We start from the raw sequence: 21881 nt of genomic DNA on the forward strand, positions 1-21881 counted from the left end.
TTATACTTCTAGCCAATGTGGAATAAACAAACACTAGGCAATACGCACAGTAAAACTCAGTTTAAAAGAAGTCCGAGTCCAATGTTAGAATAGGTTGCAAAAGAAAATAAGCAAAATGACAATGATCAACATGAATTAGCAAAGAAGTATCAGCAGTTACTGACATGCCAGATCCAGATCTCAATTATACTGATCAAACATTATGTCTTTATCATATGAAAATTAAGCACAATTCCTCTCGTTAGGGGTTAAGTATCATGCCATCAATAATTATACAAGAAGAACATAACCTGTATCATGCAAACAACGGTTTTAAAATAGTGTTTATTTCCGATGTAAAGAACCTATGAGTGAATCAATATTAATTCCAACCAATGACAGCTTTAATGACTCGACAACAGTATCGTTACTATGTCCCTTGTGAATAAGTCTGTTTAAAGGTTTGGTTAGCTTTTGAGTTGAATGACGACATTTTTGTGCTTCGTATAGAATATTACCATAAAAGATGGGATGTGAAAAACCTGAACGTATAAGATGTCTGCACTTTGAATTTTAGAAAACACTTTTCAGTCGTTCACTCAACCGTATTATTAGATGATATACAGAGGAGTTGTTGTTTTCTGGCATTGCCAAAAAAGAATTACGGATATCCATCTGTAATTTGTTAAAAAAAACTGTTTGAAGAGTCGTTGGCCTACAAATTTAGGCAAGTACTAAATTCTTACTCTAATTTATCCTGTTTCGAGCCGAATACAAATCAATTTTTGTTTGTAAACAATGTTTTTGTTCCTTTTAAAAAACAGCTACAAAAATTGTTACGAGAACTATTTTAAAACGATCGACCAAAACTTGGTGGTGTCCGTTAAACTTTGAATGGTATAATTTCAACATCACCATTTACTAAGAACACTTGGTAAAATATCTTTCTTTTGAGAAACGCAAGCCCTGTATATCGTATTAACTAGGTGATATAAATGCAGTGAAACTGCGTTATCTGTATAACTGTTTGAAAATGCCACTAGTTTTTGTTATCTTATCGAGGTCGCTGTCACGATTTGGAGTAATTATGTATTATAATTCGTTTAATGTCTTCCTAGGAACATTTTATTTTAAATGATTTAAACCCACTATTTGTTTGTACATTTGTGTACATATATACCTATTACGGTGTTTAGAAACAATACCAAATCTAACACATTTAGAACTTTGTTTTGCTACTACATAATTTATTATCTCAACATTTTTCTCAATTTATTTCTCTTTGATTTGTATACCTTTCTAATTGCGTTGATCTACAATATGCTACTTACCTTTGATCACATCGAATATCTGCTGTATCTTATGTGTATTAAAATGGAAAAGAAACAAACATTACTCGAACGTTTATATGGCCACAACACAAGTTTGTATTCAAGTTCGAAACTTTTATTGCAATTATCCTAATCAATCAAATTGTCTGTAAGATGAGATTTGACTGAAGTTTTTTTTGCAAAATGCGCAACCAGTGATTTAAGTAGTGTTTTCCTGCCGGATTTCCTGAGGTCATCCCGGTTTATTCGAGGTTTAAAATGATTATCAATTTCATTTCTGTGTTCTTTTCTTCTTTTTAAGGGTCATCATTATATATTATTTTTTTCGACTTTACAGGTAGAGATGGTTTACAAGTTTGTACATATATAAGGATTAAACACAAAGATATAGATACCCATTCACCTTTGTACATGTATGGTGTTTTATTGCCAACCATAACGTATAAATCTTTTACAAATGAAGTCTCCAGTAGAGCTTGAACTGATAACTTCTCCGTAGAAAATGAGTTATACCCTGTTGTTACCGGATTATTATAAGTTAACAGCTATTTGAATTCATCGATCTGATTAGAGCAAGCTCAAACATTTTAACAAAATTAGGTTTCAACACTTGTACTTACCAAACACATTTATTATATATACCTGTTCTCTGAGGAGTGAAATCTTCATATTTGTGTTCATCAACATTTCTGAAAATGCACGTGTTTAAATTGTATATGTTACGTTTAAATACAAAAGGCATTCCGTAACAACGGAAATATATCATTTAAATTTCAAAACTAAATAAGCAATTTTCAAAGATATTCGAAAGTGTCCTGTCATGGTTTATTTGTCCTTAAAACATAGATTTTTTCGATCATAACACATTGTTAAATACGACACACATAAATTAAAGCTTCAAGACATGAACGCTGTTTAAAATAAACTCATCATAGATACCAGGATTAAAATTTTGTATTTGCGCCAGACGCGCGTTTCGTCTACAAAAGACTCATCAGTGACGCTCGAATCAAAAAAGGTTAAAAATGCCAATTAAGGTACGAAGTTGAAGAGCATTGAGGACCAAAAATTCCTAAAAGTGTTGCCAAATACAACTAAGGTAATCTATTCCTGAGGTAGAAAAAAGTATGTACCCAAAAAATTAGTGAGCAATATAGGTATAGTGAATGCAAGAGTTAGTATTACATCCACCTTTAGAAACGATACCAGGGAAACTATTTGTAAACTGGACCTACATACATATGAAGAACAAGCTATAAAAGGAATAATAACCTTAAAAATACCCTTTTGCTGCCTGCTTTGGTATAATTCGGGCTATAGTATGAGACAAAATTATCAAACCATGTATTCATATGTAGAAAAGCTAAAGGAAATGTTGTTTGCATTAATGATTGAATGTTAACAACAAGGACTAGTGACAAAAGAAGAGGGTTTCGTCCATTATTTCTACTCTCAGTCAAAATAAGGTTCGTGTTGCAATAATCACAGTTCTCAGAGTACAATATTAAGACCAACTTACCTGCATAATCCCGGTCTGTTTACATAATCTAAAATTATCAACGATTTAAATATAAAAACAACAATTTCGGCGATGTTAAACAAAGTGAATAATAAAAAAGTATTTCTTTTGCTTAAAACCACATTGCTATCCTCTTTGTCCCAAATATGATCATCATCTGTATTTGTCATTAGCACGACGATGGATTACACTAGTTTGGTATAATTTGTTTACCAATCTATATCACCTGCGTTAACCAACGATTTGTTGGAATTTCTAATGATAATATGTTGTGAACCACTGTTTATCTTTTTGTTTTATTTCTTTTGACCATGGCATTGTCGGTCGTGATGTTACTTTTTTAATTACTATTTTTTAATTGTATTTTGGTAACCCTCTACGTATGTTACATGTATCCATAAAATGGAAGTATAAGAAAATTTAGATAAAAAAAAAAGAAAATATGTTTTCCTTTTATTTTCTTGGTGTCTTAGTTTTGATATTATATCGGTCCTTTTTTCTTAGCTATTCAACATATGCATTTGGTTTTAGATTTAAAATAGTGTGGCCTCAAGCATCACTGAAAAGAAATCAAATTAAAATTTTGTATATTATGCAATATATTTGGTACTGTTTATGTTATTAGAACGACCTTCAGTGCGAGTAATCTATACAAAATTACTTATTAAAGATTAATTTTTAACGAAAATTATCTAACTAAATCAGTGATTGCATGATTTCATACAAGTACAAGACGGAAGCTTATGTCAATGCAAAATTTGTCAATGACTTTTTAGATATTATTGACCTTATGACTACACAAATGTAAAAGCTTTGATAACATACTATTTTTATCATCTTTTGAATATATTGCATCTTTTAAATACCAACCTAATTCAGTGTCACCATTTTCTTGTCGAAGACTTTCATAACTTGTATTGAAATAAATAAAAGATTTTAATAAAAATATGTTTAACTAAAGTTCGGTTACTGTTTAAGAGCATTTTGATTTTAATTCTTTATTCTTGATGTTGTTGTTTTGCGATACAATTCGAAATCATCATTTCCCAAAAGCAGTTTAATTTTCAATTAAATTTTGACTAGTTAGTAAAAATATTAAAATCGCATACTTATGATGATATCAGGTGTTCCAAATGGGTAGACGAATCCATCCGCATATCTTCCTCATGGTAAATACACATTTGGGGATAATATCATTCAGTGATGTCGCAATCGAAAAAAGTGAAGGAATGTTTTTAAATAAATCCGAGGTCTCCTGTAATATTGATATTCCTTAACGGTCAACATAATAATGATTGAATCCTAAAACTTCCAAAGGGGTGATTTCAACTTTACCTATCGGACCTTTTTGTTCAATAGCTTCCTTATACGCAGCAATTCTCTTTCAAGGAAATTACGATTGGAAACGCAAGCTCTGAAGTATTGTATCAACAGGGAGATATATATACTTTATATGCAGTTACTCTTGATAGTATTGCTACATAGAAATGAAAAATTCACAATTGAGAAGATGAAAAGGCCAATTTTTCGTAAAGTCTTGTTCTTAACGGACCTTCATTGTCAATTTCTAGATAAATATTAAGGGAAGACGTTACTGTGTCTGTAGCATCCTTTATTTCAAGTTCGATGGGATATATGCGTTCAACATAGTCACCATACTTTAACTTAGTTCGTGGAAAGACATAATCCATATTTACGTGAACCGAAGTTAAAGGACAATGCTAACTTCTTTTCTTCCTGAGAAGCGGCTGTTTAAAGTCAGCTTCATTTGAATAAAGGAACAAATCGGCAAGAAGCGGACGACAGTTGGGTCCCATAGGCAGGCCGATTGTTTGATGAAAACATGATCTCGTTTTAAATATGTTACCAATAGGATAAACAAACATCTCGATGATGTCAGTTTCAAAAGTACTGTTTGAAATAATTTTTTCTGTTTCTTTTTTTTTTTATTTTGATGTTTTTTCTATGTTTTTATTGCAATTATACATAGATTTTTCTTTCAAAAGTTTTTAGAATATTGTATGTATTACCTGTGTGCAACTAAGTCGTTGTCCATATCTATAATGCATTCCAAGAATGAAAAAGAGTATAATTTTATCAAATGTAGTCAATGTTTTTCTTATCCTTCGTTAAATTCAAAATTGGATTGTATTTCACTGGGAATCATAGATACACTGCATATGATATTTCAAGTTATATAAGTCAATTTTAACTCTCTCACTTTTCTTTTGATCCTGTTACTGCTTGAAAATGTTACATGTATTTTACAATCCGTGTCTGTCTCTTTTATTTATAGGTAAAACTGATTACTCTTACTTTGCTGATTAATTACTGACAAATATTAAGAACAAAATTCTGATTTTAAAAAGGTAAAATTTACCTGTCCCGGTATCGCCGATATTGGGGGTACTGCAAAATATATGTTTTACGTATTACGATTGAAAAGTCAAACAATTTATCAATACGTGGCCAATCATTTAATAGTCAACGTATCATATCTTTTGTCTAGCAGTCCATTATTTTAAAGAATAAAATTTTTAATTTTGATATAATTTAAAGAATTAATAAAAGTTTTTCTTGCATTTACTGATAATATTTATAAAGGCAAAGACTATTGGACATGTTTTTTTGATACACACTGGTTATCATACAAATGAATACATGTAAACCTATTTTGTTCATCTTGTACAAGAAATGCAAAACTTATATATCACAAATTCTAAAGCTGTTACTTAAGCATATTATATTAATTATTCATCAAATGTTACTCGGATTGTTAATTAGTCAATAATGGAAATACTTTTATATATGTTTTCATCTTCTTTTTTGCACAATTCCAAATTATTTTAAATCGCAATTCCTTTGTACATGGTTCTATTATTCTTTAAATATATCACATTACACTAATTCCAGATTTTGACACTTTCAATGTGTGGTTGCATTCCGGTTATGTAATATTTTCCACTGAATAACTTCTTTTGAAGACTTGAATCACTTAATATGTGCTTCATATATTGTGTAAACACACATAAGTTGCAAAATTGAATCAAACAACAACAAATATTTGATGTTTATTAAAACAGTCCAAATAAATGCAATGAATCACTTATTTTTCTTCATTTGAATAAACAGTCTTACACATTAATTGTCAATCTGTCTTAAAATTTGCAGATTTAAGCAAAGGACTAGACCGATTGTGTACTGCTATTTTTCAACCCAAGATGGCGGAATACAGTTAATCTACCTTAACTGAAGATAATCGCGTTCTCAAAATTTCTTTGTCATTATATACTTTTTACGTGTAATTTGCTGCAGAAAATGTTTTTTATGAATAAATAACCGTTTGGTAAAACAAGAGAATTAAACAAAGACATTGCGAGATTTGTTATTATTTACCTTTCTGTAGTTGTCTCTTCAACGCCATCTGTAAACGAAATATCATTTATTTACCTAATAAGTTGGTTGATAGTGAAATTCACATGACGAACACATTTAAAAACTCAAATGAGTCAAAGAGTTAAGCTATTGAATATTCAGTCACTCGATAATTACAATAGTAACCAAATAGACTCAAAAGTTTTTCAAAGTTTTTTTCTTCTTTTTTTATTTGGGTGGAGGGGGGACGGTGTCAATCAAATACGCAGAATTATGTATTAGTAGAATCGAAAATACTTCCAATGAGTGGAAGGGTTTAATTACATTTTACCTACCTTGTGCAAATGATTCAAGTGAATCATGTCTCTCTTGACCTGAGGATTTGTCATTTGTACTATTCCTTCTTAAAATAAAAAAAAGAAGTACTTTTATAATTATTATTTAATCTTTATATTGTTTGTCTCATAAGGAATGGGTGGCTTGTATGACATGTTTGGAAAGCTTACGAAAAACCACTTAATTGCTTATTGTCTAAATGACAAAGGATGATAAATGCAATAAAGTTAGGCATGGCCGCGGTTGTTCTGTATATAAAAGTTACATCATCTTTTTAACACCCTTACATATTGTGAAACGTCACATGCTTGTTAACATGAATCAATAAGATTGACATAAACTACTGACTCAATGCTGGTATGTTCAAAAAATATTCCTTAAGTACAACATTAACATACCCTTTCCCTTAATAGATTTAGAAATTAAAAAGAAACTAAAGTTCCAATTATCCAGCCAAAGTATACCTCAGATAAATTTGACTATTGCATGTTTCATTTAGTAATTAACCTCCTCACGAATTCAATTGTTTATACATCATTGCTTTTCATTTAATTTTATTTTCATCAGATTCGTGTTCAGTGTTAAATAAATGTAAATACAGAAAAGTAATCCTGATGCACAAAATTATAAATATTTTTGTCCTTTTACGAATATTCAAAACAAACGCTAGGAACGAAGATAAGTATGTGAATATATGTTTTTTTAAAGGCTGACACCGACATATAGGAATGTATGATGGTAGTATTTCAATGTTAATCCAAATACAGTATAAAAATCTGTGGGAAGCTTAAGAGAGGAAAGTATTCTAACTGAGTAGTACGACTCTGTAGTGAATACGAGATATATCATCGATAACAGACATTTATTTTCCTTTCAAGGTGTTACTTTTCTTAACTTTGCATTAATTTAAAGTCTATACACAATAATGATACCTCCTTTCTGAATTCTGTCTTAAACGCAATTCAGTGTTTAGTGTTCCGAATGAAGCCAGTGGAGGGAAATGTAGAATTGAGTAGCATGAATAAATATTTTAATGAAATGGATATTTGTTTTCACCGGTGTTTTCCTTTTTTTTATTGAGTAATATATTTAATAAGCAGAACATTTTTAATATTTACAAATAAATACAGACTTTGGTTATACTTACATTGATTTAAGTGCATTTTTTTTAAACCCTAAAACAATATAAAAATAAGAAAACATGTATAAAGGAAAACACTTTAACCATTCACTGAATCATATATAAATAGTAAATACATGTTTTCTTTCTTGTTAATCATTCGGCAAAGTTCACATAAATTGAGTTTTAGCGAAATGTTGAACTCCTTATTGTTACTTGGAGTTTATCATTAAATTGAGACTTCCCATACTCTAAACATTTCTTGTATTGCTCTTTTTTGTATACATACATGTCTATTTAATCGATAAATCTTATAAATATTACAAACACTATGGTTGCAACTCCATCAGTCAATTGATAACGTGAATAAGATATTTACCATCAACATCAAATTAATCAAATCATTTAAGTAATATTACCATATGACGTAGAACACCCACTAACGATGTTTCAACAGTTTATTATCATTGATATATATTGATTATTGTTTAATATGATATAAGACTGATTTTATAAATTTTTATTTTCTATCGGTGCATGCTCTCTTATATTTCAATTGAATATACTTAGTTCTTAAAGTTCATCAAGTGAACCTTGTAATACGCTCTTAAAATATTTAGTACATCGGTAATAATGTTCAGCTTGCTTTGACATGTGACTAAATATGTTTTGCTATACAATTAAAAAAAAATATGACGTCTTTACATTCAAACCTTTATAAGTCGAAAAATGCTTTGAACTGGCGTTTGGTAACTGATAGTTTTACGTCACATGGTAATATTTTGTGTTGATGGTAGTTATCTTGTAATACCTTTGTATTTGTGTTTTTTTGTGCTGGTCATATGAATCAAGCTCCTTCTTAATGATTTTTACAGTTTATTCTTCTATTGATCTGTTACACCATTGTCCCAATTAAGGGGATATTAAAGTACTTAAAATGTGATTGCCGTTGGTTAATTTGTTTCTTGTGTATCGTTTTAGTATAAATAAAGCCGTTGGTTTTAATTTGTGAATTGTTTCCCATTTTGTCATGCCAGGGTGTATTTTTGTTTGCTATCTATATTTATGTACATCGTGGTACTTAGTTATTGGTATAATTGCCAATCATACCACATTTCCCTATTTGTATATAATGTATATGTTTTGAAAATTAGATTTTGCTACTTAATTTATTACTACTTACGTATAAAAAATATTATGGAGATGGCTACAATAAGAGTTGTACTAATACTAAGCATGGCAATACCAGTATACACAAAACCATTGCTTGCATCTTGTTTTATTTTAAAGTTGACTGTAAAAAAATGTTGACTTCAAAAAAATATATTTCAATATCTGTTGCATCTTATGAACTTATCTAATACTCCAATTGTAGTATGGAGCTACTGGAAATATGAAATCTTTCAAACTAAGGGCAAGCTTTCACAAAGCAGAAAATTCGGTAGGCGTAAATATTTTGGGATCTTGAATATGCATAAGCATACATTCAACTGTAACATAATCCATGGAAAGATAAAAGATTTATTTTTTAAAAGTATTAAAAATCTTTGCCCAGCAATAGTAGTATGAGAACAAATCCTGAAACAGGCATTACTCATGTTACTCTTATCACAAAGAGAAAGTTAGGTTCACTTTTTTACGTGTTTCAGCCGATTGGTTTCTCCTTGATATCTCAAACATTGCTCCTAAATATTTTAACCTGGTTCATTCTTATTCAGATTTGATAGCAATCAAGTTTCTTTTTTCGAATAAGTACCTCGATTGTAAAGCCTATTCATTCATGATATAACTAATTTTACTTTTAAAGTCGTTTTGTATAATAAAATCATGATAACGATTTGGAACCGCACTACTCGTATGTTTTCTCCTGAAAAAGCTTCGTAAGATACATTTGAGACCAAACATTTGGGAAGCAACATATACAAGAGATGATATGGTAGCTTACAACAAAAGGGATCCTTAATAGAACGACCGAAGTCTTAGTTCTAAGGACAAACCCGTTTTTTTTCTCCAAAATACCATTACTGTACAGCATTATTCGGATTATACCCTCGGTAACTTAAGCATTACGGATCCAGTAGTCATGATAGTAGTAGATGCAAGTAAGATACCGATTTGAAAGAAGGTGTTCCTAGAAAAATATTCATTAACTATGAAAAGAGTATAACAAAAATACTGAACTCCAAGGTAAATTCAAGAAGAGGAAATTTATAAAAACTGTCCAATCAAAACGCTATCAATCAACGGAACAACTGTAAACCAATTGCTATATTCCTGACTTGGTACATGCATTTTCTGAAGAAAATTGTGGGTTTAACCTGGGTCTATAGCTAGCTACACCTACCACTTGTATGACATTTGTTTATAGTTTCGGTATATTGACAAAATTGGGTGAGCAACCCAAGCAAACCTAATATGTTAATGTGACAATAGTTAGAACCATGAAATCAAAACTGGCTACAAAATTCAAACAAACATACAAATTAATCTAACAAAGACACCAACAAACAAGGTGCTGATAAACTCATCCCAGACACAAGGGTAAAACATTTTGTACGCCAGACACGAGTAGATATTATATTTGACAATGACGTCAACAACAAAATGTTTGTGACGTTGATTGTACATACCTTGATGAAGTAAAAATTGAGTAAATATAAATACAAGGGTAAACAAATTAGAAACAACTTACGTTCAAAATCAGTGATGCAATTCATCGTTTCTGATACCGATCTACCTTTGAAATTAGAGGCTGAGATTCGAACGCTGTAATTTGTTCCTGGCAATATTCCTTTTACGACGTATTTAACAGTTTTTGATTTCCCAAGATCCACTATTGGTCCCGATTTAGTGACGTTTTTTGCCTTTTGAGAAATCCAATACTCGACAAAGAATGTTTGTTCTCGTCCACCATTGAATTCAGACACCCATAAAATATGCAGAGACTTTGCCTTACATATGATATTAATATCTATAGGTGCTGTAGGTGTTCCTTTAAAAAAGTAATCTCATTCAAGTAAAGAACTGAGTTAAAATTTCTTTATGAAGCATAGGTCGTTTTTTTTTTTTTGAAAAATAAAAAAAAATTCATATTGTCCTATCACATTCAATATAATTATCTACCATTGATTTTAATAGGATTTTTTTCTGAAAATTTCAAATTCACTTAACGACACTTATTTTTGTGATAGTTTAATCATTCAATTTTAAGTTCTAGATGCTTTTGTTGTATATTGAATGATACTTTGTGAAATATTTTTAAACCAAAAGAGTATTTTTGCAACATGACCAGAGGGTATGCTCAGAAAACCCGATCTACCTTAAAAAAAAATTATTGAGATAAACATATAGCATTGTCCATAGATTTAAGGAAACCATTCTCAAATAAGATTTGAAAGGAACCCTTGGTACCAATTTTTGTTATAGCCGCATACTACATAAAAATATTTAAAAGCAACAATAAAATTTCCTCGGTAAGATACGTTCATCTAAATTATGCGTCTTCGACTTCCCTTTACACTATTGAGTAGATACACATCATATACTCAACCCTTTGGTGTTACAGATTCTTTGTTCAATAGATCAACCACAGCTTGTTTCTATTATGGTAATTTACTAAAAGAGGTAAGGTTATAAGAACAATTGACTGTAATTTTTACTGTAAGTTGCAAGGTCAATTTACAAGAATTGTGAGAAGAATGATAGATGCAAAGCAGGAGATTGAACGGCACTGTTAATCGAGATAATGTTTGTTCATCCGATTAGTTTACTAGTATTTTGATTTCACTCCCATAATTGTTTGGAGGTGGGTAAGAAACCTTAAGAGATAGTTTTCACAACGTAAACAGAATTATACTCTGGAATATATCTACACATCAAGCATTTTACCAGGACGAAAGGCGGGGACTTTTACATCATAAGTTTGTCCCCCTTATGTATTAGTTGATCGTTAAAATATCTGTTGTTCTAGAAATATAAGTGACTTTTAGAATATCATGGATAACGAAATACTCCAAAAGGCATGTTCTTTGCGTGAACAATTACTCATAGGTGTGATGAGATATGACTGTAAATCATGCAACTTGTAAAAAACGTTTACCTAGAGATGCTAACCGGTTTGAGTTTGTTTAATGTTCTTGTGGTTTCCATTATTTAACATCCTATTGATGTGTTTTATACATGAACTGAAGAGATATGTGTTGAACATTTGTATACAACTTTCGTACTATATATTGACGGTCTTGGGAAAGCTCCAAAAATTAATTACGTTACTGATGTTGATTGATTGTAATGTTTGACGACGAAATTGACCGCATAACTGTCATATTATACTCTGCCGAAGAGCTTGTGGTGTTTATACAACTGTAGTTAAAAACGGTTGTCAATAATGCAAACTCTTAGATTAATCTTAAAGTGTGTGTATGAATGTTTGACCTGTACAAACAAATAACGTTTACTTTTACAAATTGTGTCTTGGATTGAGAGTTGTCTCATTGGCACTCATACCACATCTTCTTATAGCTATATACATTGTACTAATTTTAAACGTAATCAAGTGTAAACTGTGTCTACCATCTACGACATACATTTCCATTTCAACGAATTTAATGCATAAAAAAGAGACAGAAGATACAAAGGGGACATTCAAAATTAATAAGTCGAAGACAAACGGACAACGTCATAACAAAAAACGGAAAACGAGTAAAAGTCAAATAATACACTACATAGATTACTAAAGTGTGAGCACTTTTTATGGTGTGCCAAAGAAAACATTATTAGCTGCGATTTTTAACATGCCCTTCGAGTGAAAAATAAAAACCTGGAACTTCATCTTTTTAATGAATTTTTTGTTTGCATTTTTTATCATCCATGATATGAATGTCATTTTGATTTTTTAAATAATGACTAAATCAATTTACCTTTTTCTGAAACAGATGAATGAATGAATAAATCACCCTTGTTATTATATGCATGCATCGTATAAATCCCCAAATCCGAGCTTGAAATATTATTAATATACATGGTAGAGGTGTATGTTCTGGTGGTCCGTTTGAAGTTTTTATATTTTATTGTATTGGTAAACACCCAACGAATCTCAGGTGGTGGATAGGCAACAATAAATATTGTTAGATTCAAATCAGTACCAATGTCAGCGGTCACTATGGCTTGAAGGTTTCTGTAACGATTATCTAAACGTGGTGCACCTGAAATAAGATATCCTAAATTGTTATCATACTTCTGCTTGTACCATTGAGGTCTCACACGTAGGGCATTTGTGAATGGAAGATATGAAAAACAAGTTTTAATCAAATTTGAACATCATTATCATCATTATTATTATTATTATTATTATCACTATTATCATTATTATCATTATCATTATTATATTAATTTTTTGCAGCACACAGATCAAAAATAACATAATGAGAAAAATCATATTTTCAAGGTACTTACATGTAACATAAAGCTCGGATTGTTTACTATTCGTTACTTTCGTCCAATGAACTGTATTTTGAGTTGAGCATTCATATATTCCTGTATGAAGACAGTTAGTAGTGTTGATGGTATAACTGCTGTCGACAATCCCGTCTTGTCTTTGTAGTATCGTTTTTGTTTCATTTGATATGAAATACCAAGTTACGTTTGGTAGTGGATTTCCAGTAACCTGACATCGCAATATTGCTCTTTGGTTTTCAGAAAATGTCGAACCATTTAAAATTTCAAGTTTGGTTACACTTGTGTTATCTGAAAAAAGGAATCTCATTGGTAACCTTTATTATATTCTGTATAACTAGTACAATGTCTGACTCACTGTTTATTTTGTAAAAATAATGTCAAAAACAACTATGTATCTTTCTGAACTAAATAAGTCGTAATAGAGCTTTCTTTTAAACTGACGATACTCGACGAAACGAACCTTTTTGCCGTTTTTTATCATTGTAGTATGTAAATAGATAATTTGATTTAGAGCTTAAATCAGAGTGTTTTAATGACTTTTTTCATATATTAAATAGAAGATATAACTTCAATACCAACTCCGTTTTCAAACACATATATTCAAAAATTGTTTAATTTTATTTATGTCGAATCGAGTGCATCTTTTCAAAAAACACTTTATATTTGAACTATGCAATTTTTTAAACGTCAATTGACCATGACTGTGGAATTTTAACCGAAAAATCTCCATGAAATGAGATGTGCCAATGCTTATACAACGGCACACCAAATATCATTAACTTATCATAAGGTGTTCTTCTCAAACTAATATAATCACAAACTTCAACATGTAAACTGTGCAAAAGTTTCAAAGTCGACAGACTATGAATGAGGGGCAAGACCAAATAATATCCATGGAAATGAGATGTGCCAATGTTTAATCAACTGCATACCATATATTTTTGCCTTAACTGACGCCATCACAAACTTTAACATGTAAACTATAACTTTAACAAATTGTTGACGCCACCGACACAACCAACGCCGACAAAATCAACATATCTAAGTCAAGGCGAGACAAAAAGCAAGACAAGTTTGTTTACGTAAAATGGAGCGCATCATTTTTATCAACAAATACAAATGATTTAGTGGTTTCAAAAATTAAACGAATTCTTTCTCGTAAATGATACTCCAAATCTATTATTTCATTGGTTCTTATGTTTTCTTTACTATAATAACTACAAAAAAGATTGTAGTTATCACATATTTTCTCCGTTATTACATGTGTATGGAATGAATACAAAAAAAGTAAATTTCAAGAAATTACAAAAACGCAGTCAGAATTCTACTTTGTCAAAATTATCTTCTCAATACTGAGTACACCACCTAATTTTTAAATTATGAAAATGGAAGTTATAGTTGGGATGACACGCTGTTAATTTAACTCTTGAAAATCGTCAAGTTAATTCACATAGGTCTTTACGATCCTTATATGGAATTTGTTTTTTTTTTGTCTAAGAAAAATTATTCAACTAACTATTAAGTATCATTTATTGTACTTTTAGGCATTTTGCCAACTTAATTTATCGTCTGATTGGTTGTCAGGTGGGGGAATATTCAATTGAAACAAAACACCACTAAAAAAAACTATTTAAATATTTCGTGGAAGGACAGACTACAAATAGTTTCAGAGGTTGAAGACTCATTACCCTAAATAACATAAAAATGATTTTTTGCTTAAAGTAGTCTGTCGTCAATGGGTTTTGGTAAAAATGAAAGGGGTTGTTAGTGAACTGTGTGGCCGACTTTTCTTAATTTTTTAAGTACATTGTAAGAATGGAATAATTAATAAATATAACTAAATTTTAATTAAAAATTGAGTGAACGAAAATTTATAAAAGAAACAACAGTAGGAAATACACTTAAAGTTTTAGCATTTTTAGAAGCACGAAACATATTTGTTATTCAAACACACCTAATATCTTGGGTGTCTAACTACAAAGGTATTTCACTTAACCAATATATTTCATTGTGTGGTACAAAGTTGATCTTATATGAATTTGACTATGCGATAGGTATTTTTTGGTCATATAGCTCTTCAACCGTTTCGATTCTTTTACGTTCTTGGTTTTCAAATATCTTCTTTGAGTGTTCCTGATGAAAGTAAATCTAGAAACAGCGCTTCGTGCGAATAAAAAATTATAAAGTGTTATTTTAGTTTTTTTTGCCTATGCATCTTTAAGATCCAAAGATATTTGAACCTAACATAATAGACTACTTTTTGAAAATTGTCTTTAATTCAAACGTTTGTTTTTAGATCTCTTAGCTACATAAATAATTTGCGTATAAACAAGTTTATGAGATAAATTCTAAATTATCTACCTACTTCAAATTTTAAATGGCTATAGAAACAGTTGTAGTAAACAGACCAAATATAACTTGGCCTAATTAACTTCTCTAATAAAGTTTTCCTTTTTTTTTTGTCATTTCAACTGGATTTCAGCCTGAACTTACATCCTGTGCATTGCGCTCGAGGCCAGATGAAAATGTGTATGACTTACTACTGTTTCAATCTTTGACGACTGAATATGTTTTCTTTAATATTAAGTCGGCCATTTTTCAGCAATACCAGCAAAATGTAATATTTGACGATGAAAAATGACTCCTGTTTTAAAATAGGCGAACACCCATGGCTTGATTTTATAGTGCTAGATCAAAAGCTGGCATATTTTATTTGCAATCCGAATAGATTACGGATATGTCACTCCACTTTAATGACACTTTCGGAGAAGGAAAAAATGCATATTTAGATTTTTTAATGGTTCTTGATACAAATTATTTTGATTTTATTCTTTCGATAGACTAAAAGATTTTGGAAAATAATGTATCTAATATGGCAAAACATATCAACATATCAATATTTACTTCATAAAAAATGCGACCTTGAATACTCAGCAGCCGTGTGTATTGGAATTTTCAAAGAATGTTACAATATTGCGAGACTAGTTCCTTAAAAATTTTTAAAAACTTTTCGTTTGCTTTGATAGACATGTTTTTAAAACATTGTGGGCGTGCAAAACAAGAGAGAGAAAAGACTAGCAAAACAGTCACCCCTATATAATTTCATTTTCTATCTTTTTTTAACTTGAAAGTCGTGTGATATGATCATGTTGCAAACTTGTTTTAAAACGTTACGTTTCATAATTTTATGTGTTGTCATTCTTTGAGCAAATAACCAATAGACATATTCTGAAGTATGCAAAACATCACATACCAATGTTAATGAAGTGACTACATAATACATGTTTTACAATAATGTGATCATTTATTGCACGTATATGTGATCTTCAATTCAAAGAATCGACATCTAAAATAGTTCCGCTCATATATGTGCTATGAGCAGATGTTCCAATTACGGTGATTTGAGTGGGTTTTTTTTCTTTTTACATCTATTTCAATTTATGTTTGTGTAGTGATTTTGTGTCATACAATGATACAGAAAATCATTTATTTATTATTGCATACTTACAGAAAACAACTATACTTAAATCTTTATTTGTTGTCAATATGCCATATTTGGAACTATTGGAAATAGCTCTACATGTATAATTTTTTTTCTCATCAAGTCGATTGATGTCGGATAGATATAATACCGACTGGTTTTGCTGTTGTTGTGTCATTTCTATACCATTGGTTACCCATTGAGTGTTCGAAAGAGGATTGCCGTGTGTGTTGCAAGTAATCGAAGTATTTTTGCCTTCTATTGCATATACTGGGAATCTGTCGAATTTAATCTCAGGATAATCTACAATTTATTTAATACATTAAAATTTGCTAAAAATTCAAGAGTACGTCATCATCTTATTACTTGAATAAAATAAATTCTTCCAAAAATAATCTTTTACTAGTAACATTAATGATCTGAACAGTTTTTCTCTTTGTTATGACAATATCCAATATTTTATTGTTCACTCTCTAGAAAGTTCTTAAGTGAAATGATTAAAGAAGTAAAGAAATACATTTCCAATGAATTTGAATTAATTTTGTAGAAGAGAGGCTAAAGATACCAAAGGGGTATTCAAACTCATAAGTCAAAAACAAACTCACAATGTCATGGCAAAAATCGAAAAACGACAAAAAGACAAACAACAGTACACAAAGCATTTACGTCGGTTTTTGGGAGTTAATGGAGCATATAATCTAGAAACAGAAGGAACTTCTCTTGTTTGGTTTTTCTTATTCATGTTTTTCTATCAATTTGCTTATCCCATTTCAACTTTCATTTTCTATGGTACGTATGCCCATACAAATTCTCGATAATGGTCTGTGATAGCTGTTTGAACATTTTTAAACTTCTGTCAATTCATTATTGTAATTAAATTGATTATAAGTATGAAAATAAGGAGATGTGGTAGGATTGCCAATGAGACAACTATCCACCAAAGTTCAAATCAAGTGGATGTAAGCAATTATAGGCAATTGTACGGCCTTCAACAATGAGAGAAAAAACCCTTACCGTATAGTCGGCTATAAAAGGCCCCGACATGCAAAATATACAACAATTCAATTGAGAAGCATATGAAGTCTAGTTATAGAAACGTTATCTTAGCAATCACAAAATTTCACCATTTAGATATAAGAAGATGTGGTATGAGTGTTGTATATTTAATCAAAGGAGTACTAGTATTACCAAAATAAATTCCTTTAAAAACTTGTCTAGCTCTTTTTCATCATTGATCGTAATAATAAATGCAATAAATGCAGCTTATTTGGTCTCTAGAAATCGTTTAGAATTTCATGTACGGATTAAACTCCAGAAAAGGTAAAGGTGGAGAACAAGACTATAACAACTTACATTCAATGTTCAGTTTCAAAAATGCAGGTTTCAATGTAATGTCGTTCCTCAATGTGTAATTGTTGTTAACCGAACAGCCTAGTTCCTGCTTATTGTGTTCAAATGACATTGGTCCAATTTGTATAATACACTTGTTTTCCATCAGTATCTGTCCACCTATCATCCATTTGTACACTGCTTCCCACGGATTACCAGCATCAGCTGAACAGTTAACTGTTATTGTGTTTCCTACAAACCACGGAAATCCTTCTCCTAAAATTAACTTTGGTTCACCTGGTTCATCTGTAATATATATAATACGAATGGAAGAAGATGCAAAGAGAATATTTGGTGTGTTTCTTTGTGGAAACATAGTAAAGGCAAATTTTGCGGTAGAAAAATAAGGAAAACTAGACTCGGGTCCAGATCAGTTTCTATATCACGTCGCTATCACTTAGATGATAATTATTTAGATCATCAAGGTCTATACGATACATCCAGCTCTAAAAGTTGTAAATAAATTGAACCAAAAAAAAATCCTGGCACCAATAACTATTCCGTTCAGGACAAAAACATGTAGATATAAACGAATACAACCACAGGAGACTTAAGTCTAAGCCTAGTATCTTTGATCAGCTTAGTGGAACATATATCAGCGATTGCCAAGTTCCTCGTATAATTGAGTGCAGGAAGACATGATTATGTTCAATTCCCTTTATAAGTTTCAACGATTGTTTGTCACGTATAAATCTCGCAAATAGGAGGTATAGCTAGATATAAAACCAGATTAACCCCCCTTTCCCCCCCTCATTTCTCCCTATTTTCTACGAAAAATGCCTACACCAAGTTCGAAATATGACGGTTGTCTTTCAGTCGTTCCGTTGATTGTTATAGTCTAGCGTTTGGTTTTGTCAGATTTTATGGACTCTTTTTAAAATGAATTTGGAATTTTTTTTTCATTTTTTATTAATACAATCTAAATACTCTTGTTCACTTTATAAATTATATCGCGATATAAAGCTTGTAAACAATTGCTAAGGAATTGAAAATTACAATGAAATACACTGAAATTGTTCCATTTGCCATGGGTCCTATTTTGAAGTTGTCCATTAGTGTCAATTTCAACAAAATTAGTCCGATTTGAAACAGACTTTTACGTTTTTCGGTAGAATTATAATGTCGTGTTTACCGGAATATATATATGACATGCCAGCACTTGCTTCAATGCAGATTATTGCGTAACAGGACAACATCAAGATATCTGAACGTGAAATTAATGAAATTGTTAGAATTTCTGTTTGTATTCAGAAAGTTTACGTATGAAATATATTTCGTATGAATATCACAATCGACTCAGAAAATATCAAATTGATCATGTAGAACTTATATGTTTATGGAATATAACAAATCTCTCATTTATCCATAGACAGTTAAGATATCCGATGAATGAATTAATTCCCCTATTAGTATTTTGCTTGTTTCACTACTTACAAAACACAATCAACTGGTGCTGTGCAATCGGTCTATAAGAATCAATAGGATGTGTTGCAGAGCAGGTGCAAACTCTGCCATCAAAGTTCTTGTTTACTGTGAACGTTACAATGTACTCTGTTTTAGTGCTGGACGATGAATTGTGTGTTGTTCCTTTACAGTCCCAAGAGAGTGAAGCTAAGGGATTACCTCCGGAAAGTGAGTAATTCAGTGATACGGAGCTTCCTGAATCAACTGGACCAGGTATTATTTGCTGTATTGTAGGCTGACTGTCTGGTGGATCTAGGAAACAACCAGTGCCATTGACAAAAATCTATTACTAGTATGTCATTGTTTTTGGAAAGGTTCGTGTTGCTCAGTCTTTAGTTTTTCATGTTGTTTTTTGTGTACTATTGTTTGTCTTTTCGTCGTTTTTTGTGTTTTGCCATGGCATTGTCAGTTTGTTTTCAAATTATCAGTTTGACTGTCTTTTTGGTATTTTTCGCCTCTCTTTTACCTGCTAATAAGTAATTAAACTGCGTTTGACGATCATTTCTGAATTTACTTTTTGTTATCATATACGTTCAGTGTCACATATTGGCACAGCCTAAATACTATTTTTTTTTTAATTCTGCAAATATGCAAACACTGCATTAAATTGAAAAAATAATTTATATCAGCAATTCCAACTCGCCTTAACATTGTATCAATGTATAAAGTGTACATAAATAATTCATATTCTAAAGGCTGATAAGACCTGAACATGCTTTTCATTTTTTTTTCAATTTGTGCTGATAAAACTTACAATACACTTCTATAATGATAACTTTTTCAGCTGTAGCGTTATACGTCGCTATGATGTGGCTGGCATAGCATGTGCATCTAACTCCATCGTCTTGTTTTCCAACTGTGAATGATATATTCAACAAAGCGACCTTGTCGAAAGATTTTTTGACAGTAGTGCCACTACAATTCCATGTTATAGTGGCTAATGGATTACCACCAGATACAGAACACGTTACATGCAATGTCTCACCAGTGTTGATTGGTCCTTTAGGATTTTCTGTTAAAGAAATTGTATCAGATGGTGCCTCTGCAATAGGAAATAAATACACTTTTAAGGGATTACCTTTTCTTAGAAATACTATTAATATGGCAGAAAGTTGCTTTCACAGTGCCTTAACAAATTCTTTGAGTAACAATCCAAACGTTTGTAATGAGTTCACAATGCTAAATGAAAACCTTAAAAAACGTTCTTTGGTAGGCAATCTATCAGGCTTTGTTTTTACTTAATGAAACAGAAACGCAACGATGCAAATAACCAAAAGACATCAAGAGGTAGCCATTATGTATTCACAAATAAACAGGTGTCTATACAATATGCCAAGGTCTAAATTGCACCGAGGCTAAATAGTTGTGAATCAAATTAACACAGACTATCTGTGAGTATGTTAATTTTATTCATGAATAAACAGATTGATATATAGCGGACACGTATAGCAGAAAGGTGACTTGTTACGTAACTAAGACGTAATTAGCATGTCAAAACTGTTGGTTTTTTTAACTTTGCATTTAACGCATAGTTTTTGATCGAATAGATATGAACCAAGACCTTACCCAACGAGATATTGAAAACAATTAAGTATTTTGGTAAAATATGCGACTAATAATACAGTTTTTGCAATTTTGCACTAAATGCAAGAAGTTTGATGAAGAAATGCAAAAGTGCAAAGCATACAATTCAAAAGTAATAATCCTAATGTCTGACAGACTAATGACTCATGAACATATGAACATATGAAGGATGCTATTTGGCTGATTTACAATACTTTTGATTTCCGAATTCAGGGGCAAAAAAAGTAGCCCTACCATACATTTTGCTTTACAAAATTGTTTTTGACAATTATGCATGTATATCATATTCGATGGTGTACTTAAACCAACATACCGAAGAAAGTCTTCAAGAATTCATATATGTAAAAAATGCAGTTTTTGTTTCGATACGGTGAGACCGAAAAATGTACTGTGAAAAATCAATTCTACCTTTGATGGATATCACTGTGCTTGCAGTCTCAATTAGTAATGAAGCTCCACTGGCAAAGGTTACACTACATCTTATGAACTTATTGTGATACCTTCTTTCTACGGAAATTAAAGTCACATTGAACTCTCCGATAGTTAAATCACAAGATGCATTGTACAATCGTGAATCTGAAATTAATATGCGGCATGTACCATCAACCGCTTTCTCAAAATATAACACATTTGGAACTCCATTTGAATTTGTTTCGTCATAAATAGAAGTACTCTTCCAGACGTCAGTTTCATTTGTCTTACATAACAATGTAATAGGTTGATTAAGATCGGCGTATGCTGGAGAAACTGGATTCAGAAAAACATTAGCATCCGCTGTAAATTTATCTGAAATTGGGCAAAAATAAATCGTTGTCATTAAAGTTTAAGGAACCGATATAAATGTAG

General features: G+C 31.0%; 1 protein-coding gene across 1 annotated transcript in view; it reads right to left on the reverse strand.

Annotated features, from left to right (window-relative positions):
• Nucleotides 1-21276, reverse strand: part of LOC127712002 (hemicentin-1-like) — a 31290-nt gene extending 10014 nt beyond the window's left edge. Inside the window, exons 1-18 of the mRNA XM_052218159.1 lie at nt 21270-21276; nt 20206-20493; nt 19422-19703; nt 17952-18233; nt 16626-16901; nt 13115-13405; nt 12580-12864; nt 10353-10652; nt 8844-8954; nt 7688-7715; nt 6540-6607; nt 6226-6253; nt 5210-5238; nt 4860-4887; nt 3700-3740; nt 2830-2857; nt 1953-1999; nt 1311-1338 (exon numbers count right to left, since the gene is read on the reverse strand). Of these exons, the coding sequence (XP_052074119.1) occupies nt 1311-1338; nt 1953-1999; nt 2830-2857; nt 3700-3740; nt 4860-4887; nt 5210-5238; nt 6226-6253; nt 6540-6607; nt 7688-7715; nt 8844-8954; nt 10353-10652; nt 12580-12864; nt 13115-13405; nt 16626-16901; nt 17952-18233; nt 19422-19703; nt 20206-20493; nt 21270-21276 (2447 nt within the window). The remainder of the gene's footprint in view (nt 1-1310; nt 1339-1952; nt 2000-2829; nt 2858-3699; nt 3741-4859; nt 4888-5209; nt 5239-6225; nt 6254-6539; nt 6608-7687; nt 7716-8843; nt 8955-10352; nt 10653-12579; nt 12865-13114; nt 13406-16625; nt 16902-17951; nt 18234-19421; nt 19704-20205; nt 20494-21269) is intronic.
• Between the last annotated feature and the right edge of the window lie 605 nt (nt 21277-21881).

The sequence above is a fragment of the Mytilus californianus genome, unplaced genomic scaffold (genome assembly GCF_021869535.1).
Source record: "Mytilus californianus isolate M0D057914Y unplaced genomic scaffold, xbMytCali1.0.p SCAF_8, whole genome shotgun sequence".
In the NCBI taxonomy this organism is placed as follows: Eukaryota; Metazoa; Mollusca; class Bivalvia; order Mytilida; family Mytilidae; genus Mytilus; species Mytilus californianus.